Below are 24272 nucleotides of genomic sequence, written 5' to 3'. Positions count from 1 at the left end.
CAAGTTTCTCCACTTCCCTGAGCCTCAGCCTTCTCTTTTGTGGAAGGGAAGGGGTGAGGTGACTTAGACCTGGTGATTTACAATGCCTCAGGGTTTAGCTTGCTATAATTTTTTAATTTTTTTTTACTTATGTAATATGCATGTATGGGCTTGTGCACGTGAGTGCAGGTACCCACAGAGTCCAGAAGAGGGAGCTAGAGTTATTGGTGGTTGTAAGCCTCTTTTTTTTTTTTTATTTTTTAAAGATTTTATTTTGTATACAGTGTTCTATCTGCATGTGTCCTTGCAGGCCAGAAGAGAGCACCAGATCTCATTATGGAGGGTTGTGAGCCACCATGTGGTTGCTGGGAATTGAACTCAGGACCTCTGGAAGAGCAACCAGTGCTCTTAACCGCTGAGCCATCTCTCCAGCCCTGGTTGTAAAGCCTCTTGATCATGTGCTGGAATCATCAAACTCAGGTCCTCTACAAGAGCAGTGCATGCTCTTAGCTCTTGAGCCATCCCTCCAGCCCACGTTTACTCTTGTTAGTCACTCCAATCCATTCCAGAGCCCTGGAGAGAAAAGTAACCCATGGGTACATCAACAGTGAGGGATTTGATGTTGGGCTTAGCACCGTGATTTCAGTCTGCAAGGAAGCCCTGAAGGCTGCAAACTCTGGCCAAAGTTAATGTGGACTCTTCACAGCCCTGAAGTTCCCCTTGTGGGCTTATCTAACTTTTTGGCTGGTCAACATGGCACTATCATCTACAAAGTTCACACGCGACAAACAGGCAGTCAAGTTTAAAAAATAACTTAAAAACTATAGGATTTTGGGCTGGAAAAATGGCTCAGAGGTTTAGAGCACTGACTGCTCTTCCAGAGGTCCTGAGTTCAATTCCCAGCAACCACATGGTGGCTCACAACCATCTGTAATGAGATCTGGTGCCCTCTTCTGGCCTGCAGGCATATATGCAGGCAGAACACTGTATACATAATAAATAAATCTTTAAAACAAACTGTAGTATTTAAGTAAGCTTTTACATTAAAATACTTGTTATTGTTGGCACTAATAGTATCATGTCACCGTGGCTTCATCTGCACTTTCCTAAAACAACGGCATTGAACATCTTTTTTCCGTGTTCGGTGGCCTTTGTGTAGCTGTAGAGACATGTCTATCCAAGACCTTCGTCCCTTTGTGATCTGGCAGTTCTGTTGGTAAGTACACTCTGCATTTTAACTCTTTATGAGATAAAGAATTGACATATGAATTTCTCAAAGGCAGAAAAGTATCTTCAGAGTCTTTAATTTATACAAAGTAGCTGGAGCATCTTGGTTCTCCAAGGAACACTCCAGAAAGGCCACAAAGCAAACTGAAATCACATTTGTGAAGAGGAAGGTGAGAACAATACCCGGGGAAAACCAGGGACATGGTGAAAGCCCGGCTCCTAAGACCAGTGTCTGAGGTGATGGGAGAGAAACAAACAGATGAGGGAGTTCCACTCTGCACACCTCCTGAAAGAGACACTGTGGGTGTCAGGCCAGGTGGATCCATCTGGAAGATGGCTTGTCCAGGACCAGACAGTCTCTGGGCATCCGAAAGAACTTTTGAAGAGAGAAAGCAGAGCGTGCTTCATGCCGCCTCTGTGCTGAAACACTTGCCAAGGGATCCCTTCTGTAGCGGGCTGCAGAGCCGCAGGCCTCAGGACCTCACTACAACTGGCTGACAGGTAGATCCTAGGAACCACCAAATCCCCAGTCTGGATGATTGGAATGTGTGTGGGACTCATGGGAATGCAAACAGGGATTTGAGTGAGAGGCCACCTCTTGCCTGGGGTGCTGTGAAGAGGGTGGAGAAAGGAGCAGAGAGGCCCGCCCAGAGCCCCGCCCTTCTGTGTGGTGGGGAGTGGAGGGTGGCTCCCATTGTGCCTGTGGGCCACTGCTCCATCCCCCAAAGGTCACAGAAGCCTGAGAGGTGGGGGAGGCTAGCTGCCACCTCTGCTCTAGTAGAACACCTTCTCCAGGTACGAATTCAAGAACATCCCAGTGGGGTCCAGCTTCTCACGGATGTCACAGAACTTTCGAAAGGCAGGGTACATTTTCTCAAAGTCCTTCCTGGTGCAATTGTGGGCCTGTGGAAGCAACCAGAGGCAGCAGGCTTTGTCTTTACAGAGCTGGCAGGCCAAGCTACAGGCCAGCACCCAGAGTCTCTGAGCCCGTGCTATGACACTGCTTCCCCCACCTTCTCCACACAGTACAGACTCCCAGACAGAAAGAAAGTAAAGCTGAAGCAGCTTAGAATTCATCACTGGCATCCTCATCCCATAATACTATGGAGGGCCTGGCTCTGGTCCCACCACTACACAGGCCTTCACTTTCCTATCTGTTAGATGGACACACAGATGCCTGCCTCATCCTGCTCACAAGCTCCATAGGAAAATGATTAAGTGAAGGAAATTGCTATGAAGATCCCAAGGGCCCAGCAACCTCTGGGCTTCTGGAGCTGGAGCGCAGGAGAGGCATCTGGTGCCCTTTCACTAGCTGGTTGGGTTATTTAGAGTAACAGAGGAGGGGCGCCCTCTGGTGGAAGCAAAGCTCAGAGCAGCAGGCCTGTAGCTATGGGTGCAGGGCAAAGTTACCTTTGCCCAGTGGGGTCTGCCTCCAAACTTCTTCATGATGGTCTCGTAAGCCAGCCAGTAGTCTAGCCGAGGCACATCCTTGCCATAGGGCCTAGGGCAGAGGGGAAGAAGTTGGTTAGCCAGCCTGCCCTGTCCTATGAAGGGCCTCCACTGCCTCAGGTGCATTCTCTGTGGCCTGCCCTAATTGGCAGGTGACTAGAGATCAGGCTGGCTCTCCTCTCAGGACAGCACAGTCAGGACAGGCACCTGAGGCCTTCTGCTCATAGCACATCCAAGGGATCTCCAAGACTTTGTCCCCTTGTGTGTTCATCAGTTGATACCTAGACATTACTGTGAGTTTAATATTGACCAAAGACCCTAAGGTAATGGAGCTGAAAAGTTTCTCTTGTTCTGGTCATTGCTTTACACGGGTTAGCTACCAGAGTATAAAACAGATACAATGTATCACACAAGCAAACAGCCTAGAAACAGCAGGAGTACGCAGAAGGGCATGCCATCTAGGTTTGCACAGGGTGACATTCACTGCGACAAAATTGCTCATGGTGTGTTTGTCAGAATATGCCCCCTCTGAAAGCAACTCCTGACTGCCACACAATACACACATACACATTGTTCATTCATACAGTATCCACACAATATACAAATACACATTCCCTGGATGACCTTATTCATGTCTGGAAAGCATGGCCATGTAACCTAATGAATGTCTTCAGTCGGTTCTCCTGCCCAGCTACTCAACCCCAAAGTGACTGACCCCCGAAGCTGACTTCAGTGCTAACATTTCCAACAAGCACATTCAGATGCATCCCACGGCAACTCTCACTTTTATGCATCTGAATTCAAGGAGCAAGAGAAGGAGACCCACAGATAGCTGACATGAACTTCACCGTAGCCATGTCCTCTATGAACTAGACTACTGTTCCTTCAATGTGTCTTTCAGAAACTCTTCCGTGGCTCTTTGGGGCCCCCTAAGAACTGTGAGTTCAGCTGTCCCTGGCTTTGTGATGATTTAGGACCTTACACATGGGGGAGGAACACCTTAGAAAGATCAGGGTGGTCACTGGTTTGCAAAGCCAGAGAAGGCCTGTGACACGTGGATGCATAAAGTGGGATGGGCAGTGGGGTGGGTGGCAGGCGAGGGATATATCCTAGCAAGGAACCAGAAAAGACAAACTCCTTCAGGTGCCTCATGCTGGCTGAAGAGAGAGAAAAAAAGGTCAGCCACGGGCTTGGGTTCAGTCACCGGGATCGACAGATGCATCCTAACATCAGGTTAACATCTCTTTCACTGAACTTAAACCAGCTTCAGAACTGGTCTGCGTGGCTTCCAGGCCAGCAGAAATCTTACTGGCTTGGGCACCTGAGCTGGGATATATTGCTCATTCCATTCCATAGTCCTCATAAATGGTAAATATTCCTCATGAATATTAGCTCACTATTAATGCTGGAATATAGTGATGGATCACAGACTCTAAGTGGCACATGTCACAAGAGTCTACAGGGAAAGAATAATATAAAAACTCCAAAGGGGTGAGACGCCATTTCCAGCTGCTGAGATCAGTGTGATCCCCCAGTAGAGAAGATGGCCTCAGAAACCGGCACGAGGAGATGGAGGAAGGAGAGGAATCCCTTTATATATGAGGGGATAGCTCCTTCCACCCCACACCCTGCAGTGAGCTGTCACCTGTACATGATGATGTTCATGTAGCAGCTGTCTCTTTGGAAGCAGGGGCTCAGCAGGATATCGTCACCTCGGGTGAATCGCACCTCCACAGGGAAGTGGGCTACCACATGGGGGTGGGCCTCCAGCATGGCCTTCAGCTCCAGCAGGGCCTCCTTGGTCTTCTCCCTGCCCTCAGCCCGGGAGAGACCTCAGAGTTAGAAGGGACTACCCCAATCCTCCTCCATGGCTCTCTCTATACGGGGCTCCCGGGGACCTCAGCCCAGGATGCTCACGGCCATAGGGACTCCTAGCTCTAGAGAGGCCCATCGTTCATGGCGGGCCTGGAGGAGTGCACTACCTGGGGATGGCCCAGTCTTGGACGTGCTGCTTGAAGCGACATTCGTAGGTGAAGATCTTATGGCTGAGGTCACTGCCCTCCTTCTTGCCGTTGAACAGCAGCCAGAAGAAGAAGCGGTTGATCCAGCCCACGAAGCATGGCAGGAAGGTGCTGCAGGGGGCAGGGCAGAGGGGTTGGGGGCCAGCCATTACTGCGCGTCAGCTGCGGGCTGAGTTCTTTTCACACCGGGCCCTCACTCCTCACTCCTACTCTCCCAGGCTGGGGCCAGTATGGCGTTGATCTGGGTAGGGACAGTGGCCACTTTGCCTCACCTTTCTCCTGCCACCAGCCCTTAAAGACTGTGTGCAGTGTCTTGTCACATCTTGCCACTCAATAACAAATGTCCATGGCTCAAAGTCTTGTGGGTTAGCTAGGGCAAGGCTGAGTGGAGTTTTAACTTTGGCAGGTGCCTGCCAGGTTTAGCTCCCTAAAGAGTGTGCCATTCACTCTCCTTCTAGACCCTGGGAGCCTTGATTCAATGCTGCCAAGCATAAGCAGCCAAAAGAGGAAGTGTCCTGGGAGAGGGTCTTGGGTTAGACTCTTGTCCTTAGACACAATGCTGGGAGTTCCCTGGGGAACTATAGAAAGAGAGCTCAGTGCTTCTTGGGCCAAGGCACAACTGGCTCCTAGCTTTGGGCTCTAGAAAGTTCACCATGCCATTGTTTAACACACACACACACACACACACACACACACACACACACACACACAGCCTTGCTCTTTAGCTGGCTTAGATTATGAGTTGGGTGCTGCCTTTATCAGCGGGTTGACATACCATCAGTGATTTCACAGTTGTGTGGACTATCAGGAGATGGGGCTTGGATGGAGGAATTAGGTTACTAGGAATGTGCCTCTGAATGTGTACCTACCCTCAGACCTTTCCTTTCTCTGCTCCCTGCCTGCTGTGAGGTGGTCAGTTTTTGGCCACCATGCCCTTACCATCATGAGTCTCTGCCTCAGCCCCACAGCATTGGCATCAATGACCATGGACTGGAACCTCTGAACTCATGAGTTAAAGTAAATGTCCCTTCCTTTAGGATGTCTTTCTCAGGTGCTTTGTCACAGTAACAAAATCTGACTGACATTTAGAACCATCCACCCACCCACAAACCACCCATCCGCCACTCTTATCTCTACTCCCACTGACACGTTACAGGCACTGCTCGTGTGGACTCATCCCCTCCTCCCATCCCATATCCCCCTCTCCTTTCCCAGTCCACTGACTCATGGCCCCCAGGGTGCTTTATTCTCCTTCAAATCCTTATAATGACTTTTGTTGCCCTTAGAATGAACCCCAAGCTCTCCAGGTGATTCCACTATGTGGCCAGGGCTGAAACCATGGCTTTAGACCCAGGAGGCAGACCTAGTTTGCAGGTGTAGGAGCGGAGGCAACCTCCACAACATACAGAAGATGAGACAAAGGTCCCATGATCCTACCTGGTCCAGAGCAAGAATTCCAATAGGTAGAACCCAATGGCATAGTCCCAAAACCAGTTAGATGTAGAGGAGGGGGCCTGGGAGGGATAAGGTATCATGAGTTAGGCACCAGGGGCTCAACTTCTTTTTGACTTGCTTATGATGATGTCCCATTAGAAGACTGTTGTGGAATATGATTTTAAGATGTGCTACATTCGTTTATGCTGTGGAATCGTTGTTTAATGATGTAAAGTTGTGTTGCATTCTTTTATGTTACATTTGTTTAACTCTGTGAAGCTGTGTTACTGTGCCTGTCTAAAACACCTGATGGGTCTAATAAAGAGCTGAACGGCAATAGGTAGGCAGAAGAAAGGATAGGCGGGGCTGGCAATCAGAGAGAATAAATAGGAGAAATTTGGGAAGAAAAGAGAGAGGAACAAGAAAAAGGAGAGAAGACACCAGGAGTCAGCCACAGAGTAAGAGTGAAAGTAAGATATACAGAAGTAAAAAAAAGAAAAAAGCCCAGAGGCAAAAGGTAGATGGGAGAATTTAAGTTAAGAAAAGCTGGCTAGAAACAAGCCAAGCTAAGGCCAGGCATTCATAAGAAAGAATAATCCTCCATGTGATTTATTTGGGAACTGGGTGGTGGGTCCCCCAAAAGAGCAAAAACAACCAACTACAGAAGACATGTCCTAGGAGGACTTTATGTTAGAAGAGGAGGGAGAAAAATGGATGACCCATCTACTAGGACAATCAGGAGCCTTATTTTTCCATGACAGAGCTAATCTCCACCATGTGGATCCCAGGAATTGAACTTAGGTCATCAGGCTTGGCAGAAGATGTCTTTTCCAGGAGAGCTACCTAGGCCTGCATTTTTTTTTCATATATACCATCTGTCCCTCCTCTCGAGATCCTATGATCCAGGTGTTCATCAGCCACCCTTTACAAACCCTACATTGTCCCTTAACACAGAGTAAGATTTGGGATATTACTGACATTCATTTTTAAATTATGGCTTTTTAAATGTTCATTTTGTGTGTGTTTATATATGTGCCTATGCATATGTGGAGGCCGGAGGTCAATATTGAGTATCTTCTTTAGTCTCTCCATCTTTTTTTTTTTGTTGTTGTTGTTTTGGTTTGTGGTTTTGTTTTTTTTTTTAAGGTTTATTTATTTATTATGTATACAGTGTTCTGCCTGCATGTGTCCTTGCAGGCCAGAAGAGGGCACCAGATCTAATTGCAAGTGGTTGTGAGCCACCATGTGGTTGCTGGGAATTGAACTCAGGACCTCTGGAAGAGCAGTCAGTGCCCTTAACCACTGAGCCATCTCTCCAGCCCCGTGTTTTTTTTTTTTTTGGGGGTTTTTTTTTTTTTTTTTTTTTTTTTGGTTTTTTGAGACAGGGTTTCTCTGTGTGGCTTGGAGCCTGTTCTGGAACTCACCCTGTAGCCCAGGCTGGCCTCGAACTCAGAGATCTGCCTATTTCTGCCTCCCGAGTGCTGGGATTAAATACGTGCTTCACCACCGCCGCCAGCTAGTCTCTCCATCTTAACTTTTTGAGACAGTCTCACACTGAACCTGGAGCTTGCCAAGTAGCTAGACTGACTGACCATTGAGTCCCAAGATTCCTCCTGTCTCTACTTCCCCAGAGCCAGGATAAAGGTGTGTGCTACCGCCGGGCGGTGGTGGCGCACGCCTTTAATCCCAGCACTCGGGAGGCAGAGCCAGGCGGATCTCTATGAGTTCGAGGCCAGCCTGGGCTACCAAGTGAGTTCCAGGAAAAGGCGCAAAGCTACACAGAGAAACCCTGTCTCGAAAAACCAAAAAAAAAAAAAAAAAAAAAAAAAAAAAAAAAAAAAAAAAAAAAAAAAAAAAAAAGGTGTGTGCTACCACCCCCAGTCTCTTTATAGTTTTATTTTTTCTGGATGCTGGGGATCAAACGTAAGTCCTCATGCTTGCATGGCAAACACTTTATCAACTGAGCCAACACCTCAGCTGGTAAGTGATGGCTTTGTTTGTTGTGGGATAGAATATTACTTTAACTATGTAAAGATATGTTGCATTTGTTGATGCTGCATTTGTTTAATGATGTAAAGATGTGTTACTGTTTCACCTTGCCTGCCTAAGGCACCTGATTGGTCTAATAAAGAGCTGAACAGCCAATAGCTAGGCAGAGAAAGGATAGGTGGGGCTGGTGGGCAGAGAGAATAAATAGGAGAAGGAAGCTAGGCTGGAGTGGAGAAGGACAAAACAAGAGAGAAAGAGAGAGAGATGCCTGGGGCTAGCCAGCCAGTCAGACACGGAGTAGGACATACAGAATAAAAGAAAGATGAAAAGCTGAGGCAAAATGTAGATGAAGAGAAACAGGTTCACTTAAGTTATAAGAGCTAGTGGGACAAGCCTAAGCTAAGGCTGAGCATTTGTAATTAATTATAAGTCTCCGAGTCATGATTTGGGAGCTGGTTGGTGGCCCAAAAGAAAGCTTGCTGTATTTGTTTCCATCTGCTGAGAAGCCCCTTATTTGCAAGGCTGTGAGGACAGGAGACAAAAATTTGTCTCTTCAACTAAAGTGGAGGTGTTACAGAAGACATGCATGAAGAATTCTGTGGTCCAGCCCAGCTGTCTGACACCCAAGTCCATCCTGCCTGCTCCTACATACACTTCTGTTCTCTGTGTCTCTCCCCCACATCTAGGTTTTCCCTTTGACACACTGGACCCCAACTTAGCCACCTTCCTTCTCACCTTCACCTCTATCTCTTCCTCTCTTCATGTTCAACGACAACCCCATTCCCCTGGCCATCAGGACAACAAATGCCAGCTGCCCTGGGATGGGGAGGGTGTGCAAGCCATGGGTGTGATGAGGATTGAGAGTGCGTATGCTAGTGACCAGCAGCCCCCTGCTCCGGGATGCCGGGCAAGGTTGGGCTCACACTGCAGCTACCTTGTTGGTGTGGTCTTGGTAGATGATGCTGACGTTGTCACTGTGAGGAAACCAGAGGAAGCGGAAGTATTCTGACTTCTTCAGGTGGCTGTCCAGGTTGTCCAGAACCTGGCACAAGAGGGAGATAAGATGAGTGATCTTGACTGTCAACTTGATTTGATTGAGAAACACCTAGACTAGTTAAGCCCACCTGGGTAGGTCTGTGGGAGTGTCTCCAGAGATGATTAGATCACTGACCAAGACAACAAGCCAGGCTCTTTTCCTTTTTTTAGTTTTTTGAGACAAGGTTTCTCTGTGTTAACAGTCCTGGCTATCCTATAATTCACCTGGTAGACCAGGCTAGCCTCAAACTCAGAGATCTGCCTGCCTCTGCCTCAGTGCTTGGATTAAAAGTGTGAGCTGCCACCACCACCCCCTGACCAAGCCAAGCTCTTGATGGACTCATAATGTGAAGTCATTACGGAAAGGCAATGGGTCAGAGGTAGGGCATAACTCTGGTCCCTCCCTGTGCCTGCTTCCTCGGCTTCCTGCTGTCTGCTGTGCTTTCCCAGTCGTGGTGGCAGAATGCCCTGAGACTGTGAGCTCAAAGAAACCCATCCCCCTTTAAGACGTGTCTGTCACACATTGGTGACCATCATGCAAGAGAAACCAGTCCAGGGAGAGACTATTAGTCACAGGAAGAAGTCAGTAAACCCCAGTCAAGGCCTAGGTGTGTTTTGGTTTACTTCAAATAGAAGGAAATACTGAAGTTATCTTAATATTACCAAATACCTTGGTATAGGTCTTAAAATATGCTGGGTGTTAAAATCACTCACACACATATTGACTTCCTCAAGAAGCTTAGAGGAGATCAGTGACATTTTACCCTAGCTTGAGGAATTATTAGTGGCTTGTATAAACCGGGACCAATGTGAGTGATGAATGGGGATTGTTATGAAGATCAAATGAGATAATATGGCCAGAAAGTCCTTAATATGGTACCGCACACAAGGGAGTCACTACATAGGCTTTGAGTCCTGCGTCCAGTACTACAGCTTTAATGCTGATTGCCACCACCGTCATCATCACCATCTTCTCTAACTTCATTACCATCATCTTCTCTAACTTCATCACCGTCATCATCACCATAATTATCTTCATCTGTCTTCAACTTCATTTACCACCACTGTCGTCATCACCATCATCCTAGCCATCCTCATTACCATCTCCATCATCTTTGTCTTCATCACTACCATCCCTCATGTTCATTACCATGATTTTCATCATCTCTTGTCTCTGACACAGGGTAGATCCTAACATCACTCATTACTGCCTGCTTGGAGATAGTATCACAGCACAAACAATGTCTCCATGGAACCCACCAGGCAGGTGCAGTACAAATTTAGAACCCAGAGCAGCTGTGGGTTGAGGAAGAGCCCTGGTATTAGAACAGGTTGTCTGGATTGAACTCTAGGACCCCAGTAGCGAATGTAACAGCACCATTTTCTGGGCTTTGAATCTTGAGAGGCTTGTTCAACTTATCTACTTATCTTTCCTCGTAGGGTGGCTCTAGGATTCACAGGCAACAGTGCCCTTTATGACACTGAGTGGTTGCTAAATGGAACCATGCGTGGTCCCACCCATTACGAAGAGAGCCCTTTCCTGTCCAGGTTCACAAGCTTTGTTCATATGAACATGCATGTATATATTTGTGCTTCTGTGTGATCATGCATGTTGTGAGAGTACATTACACAAGCAAGTGTGCATGTGTGTTTCTGTGTGTTCAGGAGTGTGCATATGCACATGTGTGGGCTTATATGCATGTTGGGGAGGCAGTCTAAGAAGAAGCCCTAATAGACCCAAGGTTTGTCCGTAATTGATTTTAATGCTACTGAACTAGGGCAAAGGAGACAGGACAAGCAGGTGTCAGGAGACAGCCCATTCACCTAGCTCTGGCACTCTAATGGAAATGTGTGTGTGTGTGTGTGTGTGTGTGTGTAATGCCCATCCTTTGGAAGGAAAAATCAGACCCTTTCTGTTGGTCAAAAGCTCCAGATTAAGCATCAGTACATTCCAGCAAGACTTAGAGCAAGACAAAAGATTCAACAACGCAGCATGCAAGATTACAACATCTTTCTATGATGGTCCTTCTCTCCTTAGCCTGTAAGACTCCCTCTGCAGCTGTTCTCATGGAGGTCAGCAATGGCCTCCTGGGATTGCTCTGACCTGGATATTGATCTGATTCCCTGCAGCACTCTGGGGCCAGCCATTACCTGTCGCTTTGGGAACCCATCCCTCTCCTCACTGCCTTCACTGCTGTCTGTCTAACCCCCCTCCCCTGTGCTCTCATCAGCCAAATGCCCTGTCTTCAAAGGCCCTTGTCATTCACAAAAGCCCACTTTTAGGGGGTGATGGACCCTGTCATCGATCAGTGTCCTGGGGGCTTGAAGCTCTCTGCCACTGGCTGAACTGTGTCTACTAGATTACTGCACCGAATCCCTAACCTCTGCTCCCACAATGTGACCATGTTTAGAGGTTGGGCCAGAGCTCAGCCTGTGGTGCCTTCCATGGTAAGGGAGTCCTGGTGTATCCTCCATAGCACAGGTGGGAGTCAATGCCCATAAGAAAGGCCCATCCTCACCTTTTCTTGGGGCGGCTCTCTACCTCAACCCCTTCCACATCGACATGTCAGTAACCCCTGAGGTTCTTCTGCATTTTAAAGCCCACCAGGGTTCTGAGCACAGTCTCTCTTGGGCCAAGAAAAAGGGGTAGTAAAGTGAGAACTCCCTCCTTCAAGCCACCAAAAGTCCACGGGAACTATCTGAGGGTCAGGACACCTTGGTAGGACCTCCATTTGTTTTGAGGCTGGGCAGTGGAGAGCAAAAGACTAGTACCTCCTTGAGGGTCGAAGGAAAGGACATCTCCTGCAGGTGGAACTGTGGTACACACTGTAGAGTCACGGTGAGGATGACGCCCAGACAGCCCAGATGTACCCGTGCAGCCTGGAACACATCTGCATTGCTTGACTCGGAACATTCCAGAACAACTCCATCAGCCGTCATCATGGTCAGGGCCACCACCTAGCCGTGGGAGAGGGGTCACACTTAATAACCTGCTCAGAATCACCCTACTTTCTGACTTGTCCTTATAACAGAGGCTAGGTAGCACCTATTCCCAGGGGCCACCATGGCCAGTCACACAACTCCCTAGCCAGGCCTATTGTCACTACCTGAGAGGGCATTCTGGGAACTGGGGTAGAAATGGGGGAGAGGAAAACTGCCTCTGGCATCGGTGCTCAGCTCTGAGTAGAGTGGAGCCCATCATCATGTGGGGGACCCTGCTGCCTTGGCTTGTCCTCCGCCATTCTGTGGCCTCACAGTCAAGAAGCAGCTAGCCTCTGCTGCCCAGAGATGCTCTGGGGACACAGACCCCCAGGATCGGTGCTTGACTAGGCCAAGTGAGCAAATATGTGCCCTGAGATGTGACAGAGGATCGGGATCCCAACAGTCTTGCCCAGCCACATGGAGTCTTTGTCTTCAATAGAGGATTCTTCCCTCGGAGGAAATGCATTCTCCTGCTTAGCTTCAGAATGTTTGGGTTTCTGTGAATACTGAGGCATATGGTTGTAAACTGATGGAGGTCCCCAAGGTCCCCACTTCCAGAAGGGCCCTCTTTCTCTCATGGCTATTAAGGTCCTTCTCTATGCTCCACTACCTGCTAATTTGGATGGAAATTGCTTCTGACATGTGCAGTTGGTGGTGGGTTGCTCAGGGAGGACAGCTACAGCTGAACTAATTCTGATTAACAGTGACCGGAGAGCAGAGAGGAGGAACTGACAGAAAAGGGACACTGTGGCCAGCTGTGGTGAGAGGGGGCATCTGGTATTTGTTACAGAAGCTGGACATTGTTGAAGATTCAGAGCCTTGAGAACAGCGTGGCTGTGAGATGCGTTGTGAGCATCTAAAGGCCTGTGAAGGGTGGGGCTCTTCATTAACTGCTTCTGTGACCTTGACAGATGACCTTGACAGATGATAGTCCTCACTGCCTAGGAAGGTAGGAGGATCAAGCGAAAAGCCTGCGATTAACCCCCGCTGTAAGCTGAGGAGAGGAGAGAGTTGTCCACCCCTTCACTTTGTTTCTGTGGTTTTGCTTGAATCTGAATGTCCCCCGAAGGTGCATGTGTTAGTCTTGGTTGCCCGCTGATGGGTCTGGGGGAAGCCTTTAACTCATGGCAGACCTAACCTCATCAGTGATCCACGGGTAGACTATTAATTTGATGGAGGTTGTGAAAATCAAGAGTGGGGTCTAACTGGAAGAAATACACCCCTGAAGATGTGCTGGAAGGATCTCTCCTGTCCCTGGTCCCTTCTTTTGCTGTCTCTGTTTGCTGGCTGCTGTGTGGTAAGCAAGTTTCCTGGGTCATACCCTTTCTCCAAAACCATGAGCAAAAAATACACTTTTCTTTCTTGAAGATGATTTCCCTCAGACATTTTGTTATAGTGCCAAATAATGACCAATATGGTTGCCATCAGTGTGACTAACACAGAACAAGCCCTCCCCTTTGATTCCAGGCCTGCTCAGTGGGACTTCCAAAGAAAGGCAACCAATAAATCCTATGTGCATTTTTTTACTAGTGACCACTTTAATTTTACACCCTGATGACCATTGTGTAGCAAGGGACACGACCGTCTTGACATCAGTCCTAGACAGTGAAAAGAACTGGGCTCATATCTTGGGAGTCCTGCCTGTATCCCCCGTTACCACTGGCCCCTTGGGCAGTAAGCCCAGCTTTGAGATGGCAATGGCTGCTAGGATCCGGCCCTCACTCCTGCACATGCGCAGCTTGGGGTCTTGCATCTTACATCACCAGGGGGCGCTGGCGACTACAGTACGTGCCTTAAAAAGTCAGATGCAGACCCCACGTTCTCTCTCTGCTCTCTGCTCCCACCATCTTTCTCTCTCCAGGCCTGGTTCTCCTCTCTCCTATCCCCTCCTTCCTCCCAATAAAGCTCTCTGTAACTCTGGTAGTGGCTCGTGATTTTTCCACCGGCAACCAGCGCTGATTATCATCCCTTTCAATGGCCATGGAAGACTCCAAGTTGACAGTGTAGAAAGTTGAAGGCGTTCGGCTTCAGAAAGGCTGTTCCTGATGCAGGTACCTCTGAACTGCCATTTGGCCAGACGCTATTTAACGAGTGCTAATTCATGACCTTAAAGTCTATATCCTCTCCCTGTGGATTGGGCTATCTTCATTTTAGCTGAGGATTTTTACAGCCATGTACCCAGAAGCTAGGGAGTCTACCAGTGTGCACATAACCAGGGAGTAATATGGATTAAAACTTTTTTTCTTTGATGAAGGACAGACAGGTTACCCCCATGCCTTCCCCAGGTCCTACCTCCGCTGCTACCGTGCCTGGCTCCTGGTTATAACTTCCAGTGGAGTTGGTTCCCCCTTGTTCTGCGCTGCTTATGAGGATATGTGTGTGGGGATGAGTGTCCCTTAGGATGGCTAAAACACTGATAAGCCTGGAGCTCCTTCAGGCCTGGTAAGGTTTTGGGGAGGAAGTTGGTGTTTCTGGGCACATTGTCAAGTGCCTGATGTCCATGTGGAGCTAGACCTACCCTGCCATGGATTTAGAGGACTCACTTGGGTGCCATGGACACATGAGACTCACCTGGGTGGCCAGGATGCCATGCTTGATCCCTGTGTTGTGTGTTCCGGACCCAATGACGCCAGCAACTGTCACGTCGGACACTGCCCCTAGACTGGGCTCAGCAGGAGGAGCGAGAGGGACAGAGATCAGTCGGATTTCTCAGGGCAATGGGAGCCCCAGATGCAGTAGGTGCTACTTAGGACAGAAGACACCTTTCTGCTTGAGAAACCCCCTTCACCTTCGATGGTCCAGCTTGTGATCAGCCCATCTCTCTGGGCCTCAGTTCCCTGATCTCCATGTCCAGCAGATGAGCTGGTTGGGGCATGGGCTGGTTTGCAGGAAGGCATACACGTTTGGTCTTTGAGGTCTCTGCAGCCCAACAGGCCCCTTTCCTCTAACTACCAAAGGCGTCTTCTCTAAGCGGAGCCACATGTTCTGGCTGAGACTCCTCTGCCCCCAACCCACCCAGGCTCTGGTACTGCCCTGGTCCTAAACACACAGATATGCCAGCAGGTCTATGTGGGTGCGCCTCCCTGAGCTGGAAGGGAAGGAGGGGGAGAGAGGGCCCAGTCACCTGTCCTACTTGGAAACCCATACAGCTTCCTTGGGGCTCTAGGAGAAAGCTAACCTCCTGAGACTGGGGGTCCAGGCCCAGAATGAGTAATGGGGAACTAGGGTCCCCTTTGGCACCCTCCACATGTCGCTGACATTGAACCCACTGCCTGCACAGTACTGGTTAGTTTCTGCATCTAGTACCTGCCCCTTGCTGGAGCTCCTTGAAGGTGGGGTCTGGGTTTCATTTGTCCTTGCTTCTAGAGCCTAAACATGGTCTATACACGGCTGTCACCATATGAATAGCCTAGCCATCCTGACCTTTGGAGAGGGGTGGGGACAATGGTTTCCACACTATAGAATTGTGGGGCCTATGCTAGCAAGGCTGAGGTGAGCTGACCGCAACCCTTGAAGGTCAGCCAGATTTCCACAGGGTTAATTAATTCCACCTGCAGTGAGATTTCTACACCACTGTTCAAACTAACCAGTGTTCAGGCTGTGCTTTCTCTCAGGTGAAAGCCAGTCACAGGGTCACCTTGATAGCACCCCTCAACTGTCTCGTCCTGGTTCAAGACTATTGCTCGAAACTCTGCTAAGCTTGGACCCGTTTCCTTCCTTAACCTAGGGGGCATGACGAGTAAGGCACCCTGAGTGGGCGAGTGAGGAAGGGGTACACTCCAAGCAGTGTGAGCACCCCACGGCCAGATCCGTGAGTATGGGGACCAGAGCAAGGAGGGGAGAGGCAGCCCCAGGCCAGCTGGGGCTGGAGGAGGGACTCACTTAGACATGGCCAGGCCGTGCTTGTCCAGCTGTGGGTGCAGGTCAGCCAGGAGGATGCCAGCTTCCACTGTTACCTGCTTCTTCTCCTTGTCCACCTGCAAGAGCCAGCACAGGCTGGGAGGAGCTAGGCCACACTCAGGCCCTTGGTCCCCAGTCAGGTCCCTCTGGAATGTGAGGATGGCTAACCTAGCCTGTGGTCAGCTTAAGGCACTTTTCAATCTAAATGGGGGTACCGAGCCCAAGAGTGCTGGGACATTGGGGACAATTTGTTTTTGAAACAGTCTTACTATGTAGCCCAGGCTGGCCCCAAATGTGCAATCCTCTTGCGTCCACCTTCCAAGGGGAGGGGTTACAGATGCATGCCTCAGTTCCTTGGTGCTGGTCTCACAAGTCAGTTCTTTATTTAGGATTGTAAATGGAACCCCGGGCCTTTGCACATGCTGGGCAAACACTCTCTGCTGAGTCTCCCTTCTAGCTCTTTGGGGATGTTCCATGCAACTGCTCACAGGCAAAGGGAATGAGAACCAGGGAAGTGAAGAGCTTTGCCCAGGGGCACTTGGGTAAGATGGGGACTGCCACACCTATGCTCCTCACCTTGTCCACACTGGGAAAGTGGGACAGGGTGTGTTGCCGCAGGGCCTGGCCGTGCTATTTGGAGGACAAAAGTCTCTGTCTGCTCTCACCCCGAGGGACCCGTGCAATGGCTAAGAACCGGGAAGGGAGAAAAATGGCTAAGCAGAGTTAGGCAGGGTACTGTATCCTGAGATCTGACTGCAGCCAGGGGCTGTACCAAGACCCAAGGTCATGTAAACAGAAAAGTCAGTGGCAGAGCTGGGACGAGAATCCACATCCCCCCCAAATACCAAATACTTGCTCCTCCAGCTACCCAAGGAACAGAGCTTGGAAGATCAATTGCTGAAGCTAAGTCCTCACTACTTAGCAATCAGACTGATTGCCATGACTGATGTTCGCTGAGAGACAGGGCCTGTTGGTGTGAGCAAATACCGGCACAGTAGAGAAACCTAGGTCATGGCTAGCTTGCTCTGGGGAGGGGAGAGCCTTCTCTGGACTTCAGCTCAGGGCAGCCAGCCCTGACAGGTGAGGACTGCAGTCCTATGCACATGTTTCTGGGATTCCAAGTCCCCTGTAGGCAAGTGGAGGCTGGCTGAACTGCACAGACGGTATCTCAGTAGGAAGCTAGTGGCAGTTCTGAGTCTGGGTCCAGCTTTGCTGTTGTCTGCTGTGTGACCACGGGCAAGTCACTGCCTGTCTCTGATCTTCATTTCTCTATGTGTAAGCCTAGTCCAGTGTCAGTTTGGGTGCCACTGGACCAGCCACTATGAGTCCACTCTTGGGAATGTATTTCTCCATACCTCTTTGAATGCGTTTGAATGGAATCTTTAGCAAAATATGGGGTGGATATATATCATCTCTGTGGTCACAAAGGGCCAGGCAGACTTGACAAGTGGCCTGAGCAAGCCCAGGGAGGGCTCAGGTGACAGTTGCTCAGGGGAAGCCCAGGGATCAGGGTGTCACTCTGAGGACCCAGGGCAGGAAGAGGCTGAGGACTGAGGCAAAGGCTGGGAGATTTCATGCATGGAGTCTGGGACATAGGCTGAAGCTACTCAGCTTAGGAATAAGCTGGAAGGGGGGGGGACCAAGGGCCCCAGTACCTGGAGGACCCGGTTCATCTTGCCCATGTGGATCATGAAGCCATCAGTGCAGGCGATGTCTGAAGGCGAGTGGCCGCCACCTACCACCTTTACTCTCTTGTTTTGCTGCCGCGCCAGGGCCAGGACCTGCCGAGACAGGGTCAGTCAGGATCTGCTCAGAGAGGAAGCCGGGGAGCCCTTCAGGGCTGAGAGTAGCCTGCAGGGTGTGGGGAGAAGTTGGAGGGGGTATCTTTGGTATTCGTGGCCCTGCCTGGCTCCAGAAAGCCAGAGAGAGAAGCCGGGACAGAGAACCACAGTCATTCTAGTCTGTGACTCTTGTTCCCGCTACCGCAGCTCCAGCCCTTTCCATTTTGGTTCTAGACAAGGTCTTGCTATGCAGCTCAGCCTGTCCTCTAGTTTGTGGTCTTCCTGTCTCCCTGATGGTGGAATTGCAGAGCCACCATAGGGGCCAATTTGAGGGGCCCTCCCTTTTGGGACCTATATAACCCAGGCTGGCCTCAAACTCACTGTGTAGCCAAAGCTGGCCTTGAACTCCTGATTTTCCTGCCTCCTCAGTGCTGGGATGACAGCGTCTATTGCCAGGCTATACGTGCCATGCCAGGGATGGAACCCAGGGCTTCGTGAACATGAGGTAAGCATTCTACCAGCTGAGCTAGACTTCAACCTCAGCTTAAAGCTTTTAAAAGACAAATCCTACTGCATTCCTCAACAATAAAAAACCTTCCAAAGGTGTCCTAGTGACAGGATAGGACCCAAGTGCCTCAACGTAGCTTCAAGCACCCTTAATCTACCCCACGCTTCAGCAAAGGTCCATAGGAGAATGGTGACCGTGGCTGACTGTGACGCATCCCAGGGCTGGCAAAGGTAGAGAGTGTCTGGAGATACTTGGCTGAATAAACATGTGGATCCACAATGCTACCTCAGTGAATCCACTTATGTCCTCCCCAGGCTTCTACTCAAACACACTCATCCAGGAGCCCCAGGACCACATTTTATAAATCCTATCGCATCGCCTGAGAAATGTGGGCTCCTCCCAGGGTACATTTTAGGCTGAGGCTGAGCAAGACATTATGTCACACCACAACCCTGGAGCTGCTTGGTCACACACCCATTTTCATTTTCTCTGGGTTTTGCTGGTCCTCCAAGGAAACACTACCCCTTACCCTGTTTCTACCACAAGGTCAGGTGGGCTCAGAAGCCGTCTATTCAGGTAGTTATGCCGGAAGCATACTCCTGGCTCCCTCTCTCAGCCCCTAATTGCCCATGCTCCATCAAAGCCACTTCTCTGCTTTCCAGCTTGTTTTCGTGTCTCTTAGGGTACAGGCTTCAATCCCTACACTAGTGCCCTTCCCCAGCAACCCTGATTCTTCTCAGAAGGTCATCTCATATGTAAGTGTAAATGTGTGTCTGTGCATGTGTGTTTGTGTGTGCAGAAGTACTCATGCACGTATATGTACATGGGCTTGCATGTAGATATGTATATATGTATATGTATGCACAAGCCTACTCAAAAAGTGCACAGATCTAAGTGCATATATGTGCATAAACGCATATTTGCACAAGTATCTGTGCACACAGACCTATTCGTATGCCTGTGCATAGATGTGTGTTCATGTGTGGGTGCATCTGCACAGCTGCATGCACATAGGAGGCCTATGTGTGCATATGCACATGCATGTGTACATGCCTGTGCACAGGAATAGGTTCACATGCATATATTTTCATGCAAATGATGTACATAAGCATGCATGAACATGTGCACATGTATGTGTGCATGCACGTACACAGGTATGTGCATGGAGTTCATTGCAGAAGTCTGAGAGGGGAGTGCAGACATGGCCACCCTTGGTACACTACTGTGCAGGCTTGGGGTGGACAGACCTGAAGCTGGGGAAGGCAGGAAGAGGAGCTTTGTGTTTACTCAACCAGGTCAGCAGTTAGGGACCGAGGCGGCTCCTTAGGTCAGGAAGCCCCACGCCAGCCTCTGCTGCAGGGCCAGGGCCATGGATGCAGGCTGTGCAGCCCGTGTGGTGTGGATGGACCCACCTCTCTGACCTCCTCCACTGATGCGGGCTGGTAGTACATCTCTGGACAGCAGCCATAGGTTTTCGCCCAGTTTTGGAACTGGACCCCTTTGTATCCATGGACCTGTACCAGGAAGAAAGCCAGGTCTCAGCAGACCAGCAGCCACTATCCTAATTATATGCAATCACATCACCAGCCCCACAACCTGCCACAAAGCGGGGGGTGGGAGGGTGGAGGCTGGGGGGTGGGGGATGGGGAGTGGGGGATGGGGGGTGGGGTGGGGGTGGGGTTGGACAGGACACACGGATGAGCTCCCTTTGGCCTCCATGGTTCTTTTTTTTTTCTTTTTCCTTTCAGAGTTGAGGACGGAACCCAGGGCCTTGAGCTTGCTAGGCAAGTGCTCTACCACTGAGCTAAATCCCCAACCCTGCCTCCACGGTTCTTAGGTCAGGGCCACTTAGGAAGATCAAACGGGTAGCGGCTGCTCTGAAGGTAGCAGCCCACGCAGGGCTTCCTGATGTTATCTTGTGATCCCTCCCGATGAGACAGATGGGAATTCTGCCCATTCTGGGGTCAAACAAGGATGGAGCCTGATGAACCAGGTCAATCCCTGCTCCAGGCACATTCATGTCAGCCCAGCAGAGAAGAGTACTGCAGCCCAGCAGGGCTGTGGGCACAGAGCTGGAAGAGGTGGCCCTGGAGGCATGGGCTGGGGTCTGGCTTCTCTAGCAGGGTGTGTCTCAGGGGCTAAATGGCATTATCATCTTCTTGGCCTCAAGCCTGGAAATCAAAATCCTGTTTGTTTCACACCACTGCAGAACCAGACACTGCTGGGTCTTCTGTGTGTCATATCTTATTAGATCTTACAATAATGTCACCAAATAGAGGATATTAGTCCTCTTTCAGCTGCCAAAAATTGAGGCTCAGAGAGGTAGAGGGTCTTCCCCAAGATTGCAGAGACCCAGCGAAGGTGTTAGGAGTCCAGCCCAGGTCTTCCTCACTCATAACTCTTCTAACGCCAGTTCCCCAAGTGCACTTGGAAAGTCCCATGGCCCGTCCCATGGCTCCAGCCTTGGTCTGGCTTTACTCTCTCACAGCTGGCTCACAGGTGCTGTCTGGACACAGCTGGCTCATAGGTGCACCCTCCCACACCTGGCTCACAGGTGCCGCCTGGCCACAGCTGGTCGGATCTACTGGCTGCAACACGGGCCCCTGCCATTCCTACCATGATTCCAGTGGTCCGGGGGTGTCAGATGACTTGACTTGAAGCGTTCCCAAAGAAAGTCGGACAAAGCCCTAGGCAGTAGGTACAGCAGTCAGGCAACCTCAACTCTGGGTTGCCTCAGGCAGAATGGGACTGGATGTTTAGCCACTCGTACCAAGGCGTTGGGGCATGGGCAGGTAAACAGTGCTGAAGAGGCTCCTCCCCCTGCAAGATTGAGGCAATCCCTGTAAATAGCAGCTGGGCCCTGCCCCCTGCCGGGATGCTCCCAGGAAGGCTGAAAGATGGACCTTCATCATCAGCTGCTGTGCTCCTGAAAACCCACTGCCCGAGCTCTGAACCCAATCTTGGGGGTTCGGAGCCGAAGGACACCAGCCACGCTCCCAGGCTCACAACAAAGCTGGCTGCCTCATGGGCCCTTCAGAGCCAGGTACCTATGCAGCCCTGAGCCCCCCAAAATAGCTTCCCACTTCTACCCTGGCCTATGGTGGTTGTGGGAGGGAGCTGCTGAGTGACGACAGTCTAGTACCATTCAGAATCAGTAACCTGGTATCCTACCGAAGCAGACATTTAAAGCTGTTTGGTTAAAAATCACAGACTCGCAGAGCGGTGGTGGCGCACGCCTTTAATCCCGGCACTCGGGAGGCAGAGGCAGGCGGATCTCTGTGAGTTCAAGGCCAGCCTGGTCTACAAAATGAGTTCCAGAATAGCCAGGACTGTTACACAGAGAAATCCTGTCTCAAACCCTCCCCACATCCCCCCCCAACCCTCCCCACATCCCCCCCCCCAAAAAAAATCAGACTCCTCACTTGGGCCCTCAAGGTAACTAAAAGCAGGATAGGAGCCTGATACATCTGCCTCCATTTTGTGTCTGTCCTTCTGTCCTTTACTGAAGGCATGGAGACAAGTCATGTCCTTCGAGCCACCTTGGATTTTTTTTTTTTTTTTTTTTTTTTTTTTTTTTTTGAGACAGGGTTTGTCTGTGTAGCGTGGCTATCTTGGAACTTACTCTGTAGACCAGGCTGGCCTTAAAGATCCACTTGCCTTCAGTGCTGGGATTAAAGGTGTGAGCCACCATGCCCAGCTACCTTGGATTCTAAGCACAGCAACACCTCACGGTATAGACCACCCTCCCAGTTAGGGCAATTATCCATGAAGGTGAGGCTGTGTTCTGGAGCCCAAGGACTCATCTCTTGAGAACTAAATGCTCTTGTGTGGAGGGCAAAAAGGCCTTGGGCACACAGATAAGCACTGGAGAAGCCAGGAAAGTTGAACCCACAGCTCACCTCTTCAGTTTCAGAATGAGGTGCTTAGCTGCTCTACCTGGAATGCTAGGGATGGTGTGGTTTTATAACCTGGTGATCCCTTGCTGTCTGAAGAGACAGGCTCTGCTGTGTCTCCCAGAATGTATGTTTTTACTTAGCCAAGACCTTTTTCCTTAAATCTTAAGCATTGCTTTTAGACCATAAAACCCACTCTTATGGGTGATGTCACTTGTGCTACATACAACAGCCTCAGTGACTTCTATGTTATGGCCAGACCAATCCTGACACCTGAAAAGTTTCTGCACCCACATAAGACTCTCTGCCAACACAGCAATCCAAATCAAACCGAATTAAGAAAAAGCCCAGGTTTAATGGGTAAAACGCTCCCGGGTGATTTTCCAGCCCCCAGAGGGGAGTGGGGGGAAAAGAGTCCAAAAAACCACGTGTCTGTTTTCTGAGGTGCAGTTTAAGTACCCTGTGGGAGTGGTCTTGAGCATCTCTGGGGGAGGAGCGGTGTTTGGTGGGGCAGGGTTTGGGGAGAGAGAGGGGCAGGAGGAAAGTTGAGGTGGAGCTTCCACCAGAACATTCCAGACTCTGGGTAGGTATGTGGGTGCCAGGGGCTGAGGTGGAGTTTCCACCGGAACAAAACCCATATGTCATGTTTATGTCTGTCATGCTCTGTAGACCCTTATCCTGAGCACTGATCCTAAGTCCACAAGAAACCATCACGGAGATGAAGCCACATGTACTTGGCAAAGAGTCAATGCAAACATGTCCTCAATTGTTGTGTACTTGGAACTGAATTAATTGTTACCTGAATACTCTTTTTCCAAAATTGTGCTGTGCTAAAGGCCAGAGTAAAATGATTTGGGCCAGACTCGAGAGAAGTCCTGGGCCAGTGCTGGTTACAATCAAATCGGGCTGAGTCTTACCTCACCCTAATTGTTTCTTCCCTGCTTTCGGTAAAGCCCACATGAGAATCAGTCACCACAGCTGGCACCCCAACTTGGGACACCCTGGGAGAAGGCAAGGGAAGTTTTCTTTAAATAGAAATTAGGAGGTTTAAGAAACTCGGTCCCCTCACCCAATGAGTGGAAACTAACATGGGTTCTTCTTGGTCCCTTGAGACAAAGCCTTTTGCGAAATTATTGAGATTAAGATTCAAAGGAGCAAATTATTCGGAGCTACAGCTCTGCAATGTTATAAGGATAGGACAAAGAGGAGATAAAAATGCCTTTTAATTATTTTACAAGCAGGAGTACAGTAATGTATTGCTTGGATTCTCTCAGGAGAAAAAGGAGAGAGAAAAATTTCTGCCACACATCTTGGCAGGTCTTAGAAGGGTGAGCCAAATGGACTCCAGTGACCCAGGCTTCCTAGTGGTCACAGAGCCATATTGGGGCTCCTGCCTTCCTGAGTGAACTGGCTGGAACTCACAGCCCTCCAATAGCTTTTTTCTTTTTCTTTTTCTTTTTTTTCCTTTTGCCTCCAAGGTCTGGTGCAGGAGAGTGAGTTCCAAGGAATGACCTGTGGGACTCCACCACCAAACATGAGCTAGCTTGGTTGCCTCAGAACTTTTTGTTTGCTTGATTTTTGTTTAAATGTTTGTTTTTCCCTCATGGCAGGAATAACTCAGTATGGTCCATTAAGGGAAAAAAATGAAAGCAAGGTTAACTTCTCGTTCAGAAACAGCTGCAGCCAGGGCATAAAGCACTAAGCCAATGCTGTTTAAATTGCAAGAGGTATTAGTCAGCCGGGCGGTGGTGGCACACACCTTTAATCCCAGCACTCTGGAGGCAGAGCCAGGTGGATCTCTGTGAGTTTGAGACCAGCCTAGTCTACAGAGCGAGATCCAGGACAGGCACCAAAACTACACAGAGAAACCCTGTCTCAGAGAGAAAAAAAAAAAAAAGAGGCATTAGTCATTCATTATACAGAGGATGGTCTCTTCCCCTACTCATCTAATCAATGCTCAAATAAATGCTTAGCTTTCATGTTAAGAGCGAAATTTAAAAGTTTAGGTCACCATTGGGTATGCTCTTACCTGTTTGTCACTACTAAGGAGTTGGCTCTGCTCTTTAAGCTGCAT

General features: G+C 49.6%; 1 protein-coding gene across 1 annotated transcript; it reads right to left on the bottom strand.

Annotated features, from left to right (window-relative positions):
- Window positions 1-1937: 1937 nt before the first annotated feature.
- LOC131918950 (L-gulonolactone oxidase) lies at window positions 1938-24272 on the bottom strand. Its single transcript, XM_059273063.1, has 12 exons — window positions 24228-24272; window positions 19718-19819; window positions 17672-17797; window positions 15999-16093; window positions 14688-14778; window positions 11907-12092; window positions 9034-9141; window positions 6114-6190; window positions 4638-4787; window positions 4301-4465; window positions 2617-2707; window positions 1938-2109 (listed from the first exon to the last, which is right to left on the bottom strand). The coding sequence occupies exons 1-12, from the start codon at window positions 24270-24272 to the stop codon at window positions 1981-1983; spliced, it is 1365 nt and encodes a 454-aa protein (XP_059129046.1). The 3' UTR covers window positions 1938-1980.

This window comes from Peromyscus eremicus, chromosome 9 (assembly GCF_949786415.1).
Source record: "Peromyscus eremicus chromosome 9, PerEre_H2_v1, whole genome shotgun sequence".
Lineage (NCBI taxonomy): Eukaryota > Metazoa > Chordata > Mammalia > Rodentia > Cricetidae > Peromyscus > Peromyscus eremicus.
The sequence above is the reverse complement of the archived record's forward strand: the minus strand, read 5'-3'. Positions and strand labels throughout refer to the sequence as shown.

Excerpts from the sequence above, each read along its gene's own strand:
- LOC131918950 (XM_059273063.1), bottom strand. The coding sequence starts at position 24,272 with ATGCAGCTTAAAGAGCAGAGCCAACTCCTTAGTAGTGACAAACAG. Across the intron at positions 19,820-24,227 it reads TCCTTAGTAGTGACAAACAG|GTCCATGGATACAAAGGGGT; the intron begins GTAAGAGCATAC and ends TTCCTGGTACAG. Across the intron at positions 6,191-9,033 it reads ACCAAGACCACACCAACAAG|GCCCCCTCCTCTACATCTAA; the intron begins GTAGCTGCAGTG and ends TATCCCTCCCAG.